Source organism: Solanum stenotomum, chromosome 2, assembly GCF_019186545.1.
Source record: "Solanum stenotomum isolate F172 chromosome 2, ASM1918654v1, whole genome shotgun sequence".
NCBI classification, from domain to species: Eukaryota; Viridiplantae; Streptophyta; class Magnoliopsida; order Solanales; family Solanaceae; genus Solanum; species Solanum stenotomum.
The window spans coordinates 15033070-15047427 of record NC_064283.1 but is presented as its reverse complement, the minus strand read 5'-3'; the positions used below and the strand labels follow the sequence as shown (position 1 = coordinate 15047427).

At 32.3% G+C, this 14358-nt stretch overlaps 1 protein-coding gene across 1 annotated transcript; it reads right to left on the bottom strand.

Moving 5' to 3' along the window:
- Positions 1 to 2825: 2825 nt before the first annotated feature.
- Positions 2826 to 9997, bottom strand: LOC125855721 (AT-hook motif nuclear-localized protein 7-like). The gene is made up of 6 exons (XM_049535450.1): positions 9937 to 9997; positions 9769 to 9809; positions 8861 to 8992; positions 3980 to 4054; positions 3181 to 3330; positions 2826 to 2891 (listed from the first exon to the last, which is right to left on the bottom strand). Exons 1-6 carry the CDS (start codon positions 9995 to 9997, stop codon positions 2826 to 2828), a joined length of 525 nt encoding a protein of 174 aa, XP_049391407.1.
- Positions 9998 to 14358: the final 4361 nt, after the last annotated feature.

Sequence of the window (14358 nt, the reverse complement as noted above, 5' to 3'; positions counted from 1 at the left end):
CTTATGGGGGCCCAGTTAGGTGTAGTTAGCTTATAGATTACTTTAGTTAGTTCTTTGTACACTCGTGTGCATTCCCTTGTTAGTTAGATTTTAGTTCTTGACTTCGGTTTGTGTTATTCCTTCTTTTCATATTGCCTTTACTTTTCAAGTTCAGTCGGCCTATGATGCCTACTGGGTACCGATTGTTTTGGTACTCATGCTACGCTCTGCATCTATTTCATGAAGCAGGTCCGGGCACTAGTAGCCAGTGTTGATCGAGCTTGGAGCAGTCTGATTCGGAGACGGGAGTGAGCACGACGTTTTGTACTATTTCAGTTTCCATCTGTATATATGGACTTGTCTTTTACCTTTCGAGACAGTCCAGTCTCTGTTGTCCACTTTTGGGACTTGTACTCATTTTGTTAGTAACTCTATACTAGTGACTTCTAGGTTCTGGGAGGGATCTTTATTTGTATATATGTTTTTGGTTTGCTTCCGCCTGTTTATATTGTTATTTGCCTACTCTTGTTTAGTTTCTACCCTCAGACCCATTACTTGTTGTTCCGGGTTACGGATTGGCTTACCTACTAGTGGGTTATAGTAGGTGTCATCATGACTTGAGAAATCGGGTCGTGACAGATAGACCAATCGATTCCAAACGTAAAACTCCTTGAGGAAGGAGAGGAGCAAATTATCAAAATGGTCATGATAATGTGCTTTGAAAGTGCACTATGACATAACACTTCATAAAACCTTGGCAAAGGTTGAAGTACCTGAAAACGATGATAAATGAAGAGATCTCGATAAGTTATGTCGTATTGGAATCGATATCAAAATGACCGTCGACGGTATCTTTGATATGAAGTAGCACTCAATGCTATAAATGGTTACGAGGATCTTAAATTCAAATCTGTCATATAGTGTGGACAGATAATTATTGGCACTATTCAAGTATATTTTGTTTCACTTAGAAAAGTGATGTTTTTGATCATATAGTTCATGGATCAAAATATAAGGTCAGTGTGGTACAAATGAATCATTGTGCGAAAGTATAATCGTAAGATATAAAGTGTTGTTTGTGCCTCGAGGCATAAAGGATTTTCGCAAAAATCCTGACATTATTAGATGGAGATATATTCTTCAGTGGTGGATGCAATGAGACTTGTTTCAGTATGGAAATAGATGAAATACTTGAATATGCATAATGAATGATTATTATCTCTAACTAGACGATGAAGGTTATATGAAAATCCTTGAAGGATTTAAAAGGTCTTAAAGCAATTTCATTGAGTACCCAATGGTTTTGAGACTGCTTAACACATAGAAAAAAGGCATAATACATATATTGACCCCTAAACTTGGCTTCAAATTTTAACTTTTTGGTGCACTTATAGATTGCTGGTTATGCAAATGTTAGAAGATTATTTGATATACATAACAAAAGTTATGTGAAAATATTGTCATAGTATCATTCAAGTTATGACAAGAAACTAACAAAGCAAGTGACTCAACACATAGAAGATGTATGATTTTCTTTCAGAAGAAAAGACGAGCTTCAATAAAATTGAAATGATCAATCCCAGAGTCAGAAATGATTTGATTATGTAGATGCAGAATATTTATTTGATCTGCATAAAGCTCGATTGCAAATGAACTATTATTTACATATGGAGACACAACAATATCTTGAAAATTCAAAGAATCACTTAGTAACCACTTCTTCAAATCATGCAGAAATAATATTGATCTATGAATTAAGTTGGGAGTGTGTTTGGTTGGAATCATGATCTATCATATTCAGAAAATATGTGATTTTCTTTTGAAAAGGATATTCCACCCATCATATACGAAAATGATATATAGCTCAATTAAAGGGAGAATACAATCAAAGGAGATCAGACAAAATTTATTTCACCAAAAGTCTTTTTCACACATGATCTTCAACAAAATGGTGAGATAGACGTTCAAAGATCCATTCAAGTGATAATCTTGTAAACTTATTCACTAAAGATTGCCAACATCAGAAGTTGTGATACAAGATTGGAATGCATTGTTTTACGAGATATCAAGTAAAGTTTTTATCAGGGGGAGAAAAATACGCGTTGTACTCTTTTCCTTAACCATGGTTTTATCCCAATTGGATTTTCCTGGTAAAGTTTTTAACGAGGCAGCATTCAAAGTGTATTAAAAGATATGTGTACTCTTTTTCCTTCACTAGGATTTTTTTCCACATGGTTTTTTCCTAGTAAGGTTTTAACGAGGCATATTATCTATGGACATCCAAGGGGGAGTGTTATAAAATAATATATTATGGATGTCCACTACATCAAGAAGTTACTCCATTACTTTCCTCCATTATGAAAATAATCATAACCTCCACCTTTATAACCATTATTCTTGTAACTTTTCACTTCCATAACTTCCCCCATTATATTCATGTTAATGTCATGTTTATGACTAACCTTTTGTATGCCTCTATGTTACACTATAAATAGAGGCATAAGGGTTCATATTGTATACACTAAAAGAATTGGTGAACACTTGAAGACTTGGAATAATAAGAAAAGCTCTCATCTCTTGTCTCCCTATTTCTATTGCTTTCATCTTCTATATGTCTTGTCTTATTTTGCTTTAGTTTTACAACACAGTTGAAGTTATAATAAAAAACATTAAAGTGAACATAGGCCAAAAACGTCTATAAAATGTATCCGGTAATTCCATACTAATATATTACATGTCTGCACCAAATAACACCAAACATTACTAAATTTAGTTGCTCGATTTTCCAAGTTCAAACAATATCTAACCATTGTGGTTAAAAAAAAGTCATTCGAACAATTGACTACTCAATAGTCATCAAATCCCTCAAACTCAGGCTCTTCCTTTTTCGGAATGAAGCTACTCACAACCACCTGGTAGTAAATTGAAAATCGTTAGCAAGTACACAATATGCACTCAAACATAAGGATAAGTACATCCCTAGGCTTTAATCTAGTGATAAGAGAGCAGCATGTGATGTCCAAGTTATGCACACAAGGTTCAAAGTTTGAATCCTATCACAAACAAAAGCCTTCTACTTAAGTGAACAATAGAGAGGTAGGACCATTATCCGCTGAATTTCCAGTCATGCACTACTAGTCAGACCAAATGCAGAAAAAAAGAGCATGAAACTAATTTGGACAGAGATAGTTAGAACAACACCTCTACTGGAGTAGCAGCTATGAGCATTCCAAGAACGTAGCCGCCGAAAACAGTATGATCTGGCCTAGATAGTAACACGTGAAGACCACATATTCTACTACCTTCTGACACCATAAATGACAATGATAATGACATGATGAGAAATCGACCCTGCATATAAAGAATAAAAGACATGCTTGATGAGCAAGGAAAAATAAGTATACTAGAAGACAATCAATGTATATTCGGTTATCACGACCTTTATCAAATTTAAGTATTAATCTACATAAGAAACTTCATAACATTTTCAATAGATGTGCATCCGACTACTTGTGCACAATATATAAGGTAGAGCCACCCAAACAAGCTAAATCAATTGACAATTGATATGACAACTCGTTCCAAATAAGTTCAGTAATAAAAACTACCTAGAGCAATTGTTAGTTGCTCACATTTTTTCCATGTCTAAAATACAAACTTACAAGGTAATCCTTCGTAGAGTAACATGATCAGTTACACCCAAAATTTATCAGCTACCTACTACTAATTGATATCTCAAATGAAAATACTAGGGTGCATATAAAGGAAGAAATTAAATGTATTTTTCATCAATGCAGAAATAGAAAAATTAGGGAAATTGAAGCCTCAACTAAGTCAATTTGTTGCAATATGGGATGTGCACACCGTATGTTAGAAGTGTTATTGTGTTTCAGCCCATTTCAAGTACATTTAACATACTTATGAAAAAAATACTTTAAACATAAAAAAGGACTAGGGGTCGAAAAACTAAAATAAGATTTTCATGCAACGTGATTGGCACCTGACTCCAGCTGGCTATCAACATAGAAGTGGAGCTAGAAGCCCATATGGGGTCGGTCAAATTCAGTAGCTGTTGCTGGAATAGTTTATTAAGTTTAGATCACGATTATTAATGTTTAAAATCATTATTCTAAAATTAAATACCCATAAAGTTGAAATCTTATCTCTGCAAATGAGTTCGTTAAGAGAAATCCTAAATCTAACTAACTGTAAATAATTTGATTGAATTAACTGATTTGAGTAAACAAGCAATGTATTTAGTTAATATGTAATCATTAGAGTCTGAATCTAAATGCTAACACTAGGACTGAAATTCATCAACATCTACTAGGCTAAGTCATGATATACTATAAGAACATTGAAACATGTCCTTGTTGTTGAAGATGAAGAAAGCTAATGATAGGAAAATATCCAAAAAATAGGTCCACGAAAGTTGACGTGTTTACTGTTGTAGAGTTAGAGTCATATTAGGACTAGACTACTAAATCCTAACTTATGTACAACTAAGCTATTGTATCGTGTATGGGTCTAAAGTCGACTAGGATAAGGTGTTGTAGTTATTGTAGTAGTAGTAAACCTATACTACTCATCTAAATTATAATTTTATTTTGTAGTAGAACCCTAAGTGTAGCTAGTATAGGACTCTTCTCCTATATAAGGAGCATGCACTCAATAGTTTTATTTATTAATACAATACTTGATTTCTCCAAACCTAACGTGATATTTCTACATGGTATAAGAGCTTAAAAGATTTTTTGCTCTTTAACGTATTAGATCCAAAAATCAAAATAACCACACGATCGAATTGTAATGGCTTCTTCTACCAACACTCCATCAACCTCCTCACTTCACCATCTTATTACATCATGTTCCATTAAATCCAAGCCAACAAATTATATTATATGGAGAACACAAATATCTCAGTTGATTCAGGCGATGAGATTAACCTACCTCATCATATTAAATGAACCAACTAAAAGTATCCGTTCCATTGGACAGAGTGTTGAGAAATTTGTAGCAGTTGAGAAGGATACAGAATACAACAACAGTATTGATGACTAGAGGAGAAAAATGTTTTGCTAAAGAGTTGGATCTTAGGCACCTAGACATAAATCATGTACTTGATTGTGGGATGCTCAACTTCCAAGGATATGTGGGAATGCTTGGAAGAAGCTTATCTTCAAGCAACGAAAAATAAGAAGTTTTAGCTTAAACAACAACTGCAAAGTATTAGGCTAGGAACCAAAAAGATTGATAAATATATTAAGGAATTCAAATGCATATGCTATGATCTTGCATCCATTCACAAACCTATGGATGAATATAGCAAAGTAATTAATTTTTCTAGAGGTCTAGGTCCCAAGTACAAGACCTTCAGGATTGTCATGCTAGGTAAGACACCATATCCCTCTCTTAATCAATTTGTTAATGCTCTCATGAGTTTTAATATGAAGGAGGTTAAAGAAGAAGCGCTACAAAAAAACTATGACATGACATTCTCTACCCTAATGGGCAGGGAAAAAGGAAACTACCCTCAAAGAAGAGGAAACAATAACTTCAACTCTAGAGGAATAGGCTTCAAGCCTGCTGGACAAGGAACATGATCTTATAATAGTAAATAATGACCAGGTTCTTAGAATAGTCTTTCGAGTGGAAGTTAGGAGAGGAACAATACTGAGGCATATAAAATGTGTGGTAGGAATAACCATATTTCTCTTAAGTGTTTCTATAGGTGGGACTACTCTTACCAAGTTGCAGATGAGTTACCACAAGCATTGGTTGGTGCCAATCTACAAAACACTATTGATGACACTTTGTATGTGGCTCAGGAGCAAGTAATCATATTACACATAGCTCAGGTATTTTTAACTGATCTTAAACACTACAATGAACCAGATAAAATCATTATTGTGAATGGATAAAAATTAGACATAACACATATTGAGAACATATCAAGATTAGGCCTGAGGTTAAGAGAAGTTCTTGTAGTTCCTAAGATTAATAAGAATCTACTCTCAGTTAGTAAACTTGCAAAGGATAACTGTTGCACTCTTGAATTTGATGAAACTAACTTTGTTGTAAAGGACAAGAAGACAAAGGACACTGATGGCCAGGGGATCTAAAAGGGATGGACTCTGCGCTTTGGAATATAACAATCTCTATCCTTTAATTGATGCACACAATTGGAACATATCAGACAACATGTGACATACTAGATTAGGACACCCTAGTTTGAAGTCTCTAAAAGTTTTGAGTAGTAATAGTTGTATCAATGTTAGTAGTAGGAATAAAATGCCTACGGTTTGTTCTAGTTGCCAGTTGGGCAAAAGTTGTAAGCTTCCATTTGGTTTGAGAAATAAAATTGAGAAGGAACCTTAATTGAAAATTAATTGTAACTTGTGGAGACCTTCTCATGTTGAATCTTCTTAACATATGAAATACTATGTCGTGTTTGTAGATGGTCACACAAGATATGCATGGATTTATCCACTAACAGAGAAATGTGATTTTTTAAAAGTCTTTGTAAAGTTCCAGAAAATGGTGGAAAAATAATTTTCTAAAGAAATTAAGATATTTCAGTGTGATGGAGGTGATGAGTTTATCAAAACAAACTTCATCAAAAATTTGTAAGTTTGTGGCATCGTGAGACATATTTCATGCTAACCTCCCTTTATATATATGGGTTAAGGCTTTCCTTATAGTGTTCCTCATTAATAGATTGTCCTCCCTAATCTTAAAGATGGTGACTCTATTTGTTAAGTTGTATGAAGAGCAACCTAATTACAACAACCCAAAAGTGTTTGGTTGTAGATGTTTTCCATATATCAAGGGTAGCAACAAGTTCAGTAAAAAGAGTTACCCTTGTGTGCTCATAGGATACAACAACTTAAACAAAGGATATAGATATTATCATCCCTCTACAAGGAGAGTGTATGTATCCAGATATGTTGTGTTTGATGAAAACACATTACCCTATATGTCTCCAAGTCAATCTCAAACTAACATTGATGTCTCACCTCATCTTGCTACTTTTGTGGAATCTTTCTCTTAACTACAAGCACATGATGATCATAATTGAGGGGAAGTACATGTTGATAGTATACAAGTTACTGGTGAAAATGCTATTACAACAACCCATATATCCCTTGGAGTAATAGTGTTATTGACCCCTCAGGTGTTGGCTTAGATGACGATAATGAGAAACATATTGAAAGTGATGATCCAGACAGTAGTAATGAGACTCATATTGATGAGACTCCAGTTGCAAGTTTAGGATTAGTTAGTGGCAGTGAGGAACAGGTTGCATGTGCAAGTTCATTCAATGGTGGTTTATCAAATCCCACTTTCTCTGTTACTAATTCACAAGGAATACATTTAGAAATTGAGTTCTCCAGGTGGAATATGCCATAACATCATCAACCTGAAGATACTACATTATAATCAACTACTTTAGTTGATGTACCTCTTGTTCCACAAGGGCATCATATGATCACTAGACATAAGGCAAAGGAACACCATATATACTTGTTGCTTGTAGCAACAAAGAGATTTTGAGGGAACCAAATACTACTAAGGAAGAACCAAGGTTACCCCATTGACATGCAACTATGGATGAGGAAATCAATGTTTTACATACTAACAAGACATGGATATTGATGCCCAAATCTCCTGGTATAAACTTGGTTGGATCAAAATGAGTGTTCAAGACAAAATTGAAAGCTGATGGAATAGTAGATAGATACAGGGACAAACTTGTGGCCAGGGGATTCTCACTTGAAGGGATATATTTTGAAGAAACATTTAGCTATGTGGTTAAAGCCATAACTAGTAGGGTGGTTCTATCCAATGCAATCAGCTCAAAGTGGGAAGTTAGGCAACTAGATATAAAAAAAATACATTCTTTCGTGGTTTCCTACAAGAGGAGGTGTACATGAGTCAACCTCATGGATTTATTGATCCTAGGTATCCTCATCATGTGTGTCTACTTAAAAAGGCATTGTATAGTCTTAAGCAGGAACCAAGAACTTGATTTGATAGGTTTAGCATACATCTATGAAATGATTCGGTCGGTCATTTTTTGAAAAGTTTCTTGAATCTACCATTTTGACTCTCCCGTTATCGACCTTGAGTCACTGTTGATTGTGTTTGAAGGGATAGTTTTGAACTTTGAGTTAAAAGTTGAGAATTTAGTAAGTTTGTGAGTTTTGAAGGCTAAGTTGTTAAGAAAGTGGTTTTTACAATCTTTTGGAGTTTTGAGTGTCGGAATGGAATCCCGTCGATTCCATCAGTTCCGAACAGGTCTAAGTAAGCTGACGTGTTTACTACTGTAGAGTTAAGAGTCATATTAGGACTAGACTACTAAATCCTAACTTATGTATGACTAAGTTGTTGTATCGTGTATGGGTCTAAAATTGACTAGGATAAGGTACTGTAGTTATAGTAGTAATAGTAAACCTATACTACTCATGTAAATTATAATTTTGTATTGTAGTAGGATTCTAAGTGTAGCTAGTACGAGACTCTTTTCCTTTATAAGGAGCATGTACTCAACAAGTTTATTTATTAATACAATCCTTGATTTCTCTAAACTTAACGTGAGATTTCTACACTTGTGGCATACATAATTGGTGATAGTAGGTAGAAAAGGCAAACACTTGATAGTTCAACCAAGAAACTCATAATCGTAAAAGCAACAATACTTCAAGTGTGTTTTTGATGATTTCTCTTTAAATCAAACTTTGATTTGAAAATTAGAAGTTAAAAAAAGTCAAATTTATAGGTCACATAACCAATAAATCCAGTATGAAGACAACAACATATACATAGAGTCATAAATTAACCAAACATAGGTAAGTGTGTTTAAGCTAAAACGTATACACACCTCATATGTCGCAATCTTACTATCCATTTCAGACTCTTCTTGTAGTGTGACACTACATACTTCTCCGGTCAGTTGAATAGAAATTTTCATTTCTTCTTGTTGTGAGAAATCCATTATCTTAAATACAATGTCCTGCATAATAGATAAAAGGTTCATATCATTTAGTAAAGTCAAACAAAAAATTTACATGACAAGAACTTTTGTTCAAGAAATTTTTCTAAAAAGAAGTTTGATTATGGGTATGATATAAATATTATTTTTTAGTTACATTAAACTTTTATATTTTAAGAAATGGAGCTATGAGCCCCATAATAATTCTCTCATTATTAGTTGCTTTAATTTTTATTCACCAATCTACACAAGTTATTAACCTTCCTCCTTAACTTCAAATCCTCCAAGTAATTTGTTAAAATGTTGGAGATGAAAATCAGTATAAGTTTCAAGGCAACGGTAAACCAAGAATTGAATGCACTAGAAGTAAACGTTATGATAGAAGGGTCAGGATCTTGCCTATGCAAATAAAAGGGAAAAATAGTGATTATTGAACGAAACACACAAATAAGACTCTGATGTGTCACATGAATTGATAACAATGCCTTTTTATCTCAAGAAACACAAAAAAGTAACTTATCAAAAACATAAGTTTATTTTATCATTAGAGAGTCAATTAATTTTTGTAGTTTGGGTCTTTTATTTCATCCTTGAATACTTTTTCATCAATTGATTATTGATGTATCAACTCAAAATACATAACAAGGAAGCCAACAAAAAAATAAATGTAAAAGTAAATTATTTTCTTCCTTTTTCTCTCATATAAAATTCAAAACTCAGGCTTGTTACAAAACAACAAAATACATATAGGTTAATCTAAGATTTGTAAATCATGCTATGGAAAATACATATTTTACCTCCCCAATGTTCACACGGATTAACTTTGTACCAACTACACCTGACAGCCATCAAGAAAACTCAATAATCACTAATTAACTACAGTAATAAAGTTTTAAAAAATTATATAAAAAATGTATTTAAGTAAATCTTTCCCACATTATAAGAAACAATGAAGACATAGATACCAAAGTTTTTTCCATGATTCAACGAAATTTGAGCAGTGTTAACATCAGCAGCAGAAGACATTTGGGAATCCTTAGAAGAGAAAAATTATTGGTCAACTAAAGAACTTTTTTGAGAGGAAGAAAGTTTTGTGAATTTTAGGATTTTAGCATTTGAGTTTAGTGTTGAAGTTACATTTTGACCAATAGTTTAATTGGAGTGTCTAAATATAATTTTTTAAATGTTGCACAAATAGTCCCTTATATTACTGATATTTATTTTTTGCCTATACTTTTTGTTCTTCAAAAATAGTCATACAAGAATTAAGTGTAATAGAACATTGATATGTTTAGGTTATTACATGAGATTATTATAAATGAGTTTAAGTTTTATGTCTAACTTGTAAACTTTTCCGCTCTTTGCGCGACATTAAAAATTAAATATACAAAATACAATAAGAAAATAGCATAGAAGAATTAACATACTTCTAATATTTGATATTAAAAAACATAAATATTAAGCAAAAAGAAAAAAAATGACAATAAGAAAATAGCTTAGAAGAAATCAAAACATACTATATAAAGAAGGTTCCCTTTGATTCATCTCATGATCGGTCTTTAACATTCTATTTTGAAAGAACAATTTATCAAATGGATTCAATCATTGGTCATTTTGAAAAATAACTTTCGAGACATGCAATTGAACTTTGGTGTTATTAATCTAATATTGATTTTATCAGGGTTGCTCATCATTTTGATGACACTTAACATTCTAAAAAGTTTAAGGTGCTTGATTTTATCTCTAATGATGGTTGGAATATTCTAAGCTTAATAGTATTCTGTCAACTTATTTTCTTAGTCAAATTACTACCATTGACAATATGAGACACAATAATGACATGCATATTTGGACTCCAAATCAAAATGATTTTTTCACTACTAAATCTACATGGCAAGTACTGATAGTAATACTACTACTCTTATTGTTGTTAGAACTTGGCAAAAATAGGTTCCTCACGAGATTTCCTTTTTCATGCTCAGGTTATTGTCCAACAAACTATCAAATGACGACGCTCTACAAAGATTCAAAGCTCATGGACCTTCAAAGTGCATTTGTTATGAGCAAGGATGCATAGAGAATGTGGAACGCCTCTTCAAACAAGGACAACGTGCTAATTCAGTATGAAATTTCTTCTCAAATTCTTGTGGCATTAACAATACACAAAACAGAATAAGAGACACTCTTATTACTTGGTGGATAAGCAACACAAAGAATAGAGTTCACTCAGTGCTAATACACTACCTTCCTTTATTCATTTGTTAGGAAATTTGGAAATCCAGATGTAGTCACAAGTATGAGGACATCGATCAAAAGCTTTCCAAGTTATATTATCAATTATGTTATCCTTTAGATCAAAATATTTCTCATTTGTCAGTTCCCAAAAGTAAATTACAATCAACCAATGGAGCAACACTATAATATAAATTGAAAAACTCAAATACAAGATTAACATCAAATAGCATATTTAAATTGAACATCGATGGATGAAACAAAGGAAACCTAGGTAGTGCAAGTGGAGGAGGCATTCTCAAGGATCATGGCCTACTCAGACTACTTTGGAGACTACTAATAATGCAATGGCGCATCACTAACGGATACACGAATGTTGACATAGAATCTTACTCCATGATCATTTTTAACATGATCAATGATCACTCCAATGTCAACTGTATATCGTTTATCGTATTGGCCAAATTAATTCTCTGAAATGGAATGGTAATTATAAGTTCCAACATTGCTATAGAGAAGTAAATAGCTTGGCATAGTACCTTGCTAATATGGGTGAAAAACAAAGGAAATATTCCTTCTTTAAGCATAATTTGACTCTTCCTAATGAAGTCAAAAACTGATTGAAGAATGACATTAAAGAACATCCATGATGCTCCTACTTCTTGGGAAGTTCCTCCACTGTGTCAAACAAGCGCTAAAAACAGACATCGACGAAACTTATTTTTCTAGGGGAATCTTGTGTTGCAAAACCTTAACTCAAGGTCATACCACGACCGAACATTTGAATATGGGGATGCTCCATCTACTTCTATACTAAACACTTTTTAATTTTCTAATATAAAATCTTTGCTTAACCCAAAAGATTAAAAGAAGGAAATTATAAATTGTTGTTTTTTATATGTATGTAGGCACATAAATTTTAATTAAATTCATACAAAACTATGAATTAAATTCATGATCATTTGGATTCAACAAGTAATTTAATTCGGAATACACAATTAAATAAGTTCATTTATTAGATTCAAATTCAAGATTCATTCGATCTTGAGGTCCAAATTTTCGTCAGATATCAATATAACACTTGTCATCCCAATCAAATTCAAGACCAACAGAATGATGTCACGTATTCAAATAAGTGGTAGTTCTCATTCAAAATAATGACCAATCAATAGTTGTCAAGTATTTAAAATGACATGTCTTGGTCAATCACATAAACCTTTTCACACAACATATTTAATAACATTGATGGCACACATGAACCAATCAGAGGTCAGAGTTTAGATTTTTTATTTAAGCTAGAGTTTGATCATATATTTTGAATCATATGTTCAAAATTTGTCTTTAAAAAATTCAATTTGTTTACCAAAGTGCTTCTATTTTGGTATGATATTTAATTTTTGCACATCAAATTGGTAAGTTATAAAAACAAATCCCCTACTTTCCATTCAACAAAATAAATGGGGCCAAGTATCATTAACACTTTGTTTAGATGGTTGTTCTGTATTGTATTGTATTGTATTGTATTGTATTGTATGTATATATCATGCATATTATATTATTATTTGAATTAATATAACGCTTAAATACATTATATCATTTTTCATTATTGTATAATATCACACATTAATAATTAGAAGGATAAACAAGAAAAGTAAATACAGGATAGAACTACTTTAAAAAGGTATAAAGGATAAAAGATAAAATAAAATTACTAAATATAATAAGTTTTAAAGAATGACAAAAAGGTAACAACTCAATTACACCAATTCTATCATTACACAATCAGGAAACTTTTTATCATTATCTAACAATGGATATAATGATATAATATAATAAAATTTAGGCATAATACTATATATATATAATAGTTCCAATTTTGAACGAAGTCAATTGGTGTATGCCCTCGAACCCTCTAATTTTGGGTGTGCACAAGCAAACACACATGTCCTATGTGTGTAAGCTATGAGCTCCTTAATTCGTTGGAGGTTTTAGTTTATGCTCCCCACAAGTTTAATTATTACATAAATATACAAGGTAGAAGCCGATGTCAAACCATCAAACACCTTCACGAGAGTATATCATGGTTGATGTGATTAATTAAAAAAAACTACTATATGGCACGTGGTCTCGTGTAGATGGAACCAAGTTGCTAGTTGGGTGAAAGAAAATAGTATTGTTGAACACATATGTTTATACCAAATTGTACACGATTATACCTATATTACATAGTTATTGTTAAATAATTACTTTCGTGTAATTTGAAATAGAAAATCACAGTACACAAGAAGAAACAAAGCACAAAACATGTATAACATAAAGGTTTATATTTATATAATTACTAAAAAAGTTAACTAATTCCTTCCCAATGAACAATGTGGGCACACTAGGCTTACACCCTAATTCAACTAATGCTTTCTCAGTTTCCATCCCATTTGGAAATTCCTCAAACTCATAAACAGTAGGGTTTGCACCAAAGTTACGAATTAGGGTTTTGATATTGTAAGATATGCAATAACTACTCTTGATAAAAATTACCACTATTTCCATATTCAAAAACTTTAATTGTTCAATAAACTGTAATATATATATTGCTAGTGCTTTCTTGATGATGATTTGGAGGGAAAGGAAAAATATGTTTTGTTTTATGCAAATATATGTTGAAGGATGAGATGGTTTGAAAAATCTTTAACTTGAATAAAGCTATATATGTAAGGGGCTAAAAAGGTGGGGTGTATCTATGGATGTGGAAAAACTTGACAAACTAAATATATCTCTCTAAACAAATAAGTAAAAATATTCTTGATCATTACACCATATAATAGGCATCATGACTTATTTTTTTCATTTTAGTTAGCAAAACCAATGATACTACTTCATGACAATATTTTTGCGTAATTATTTTTTGTTATTTCTTAATATTATCGCTTAATATGTATTTTTAGAGGCAATTTAACACTTTTTGTAAATATTTTTAAAGCTTACAACGACATTAGATCTAATGGCAATTAACTAATATCACACAATATAATAAACTGGAAGAAGATAAAATTAGTCAGCTCAGTGTTATCACATAATCCAATCATAAGAAGATAAAAGTAATAGACCGCAACCTAATTTATGTTCCACATATCCTAATACGTTGCTTGTTTTTCCAT

Bases quoted from the DNA above. Each gene is read 5' to 3' on its own strand.
- LOC125855721 (XM_049535450.1), bottom strand. From the start codon at position 9,997: ATGTCTTCTGCTGCTGATGTTAACACTGCTCAAATTTCGTTGAATCAT. The intron at 3,331-3,979 runs GTGCCAATCACG...CTTTATATGCAG, and splicing joins TGATAGCCAGCTGGAGTCAG to GGTCGATTTCTCATCATGTC. The intron at 2,892-3,180 runs GTGTTGTTCTAA...ATTTACTACCAG, and splicing joins TAGCTGCTACTCCAGTAGAG to GTGGTTGTGAGTAGCTTCAT.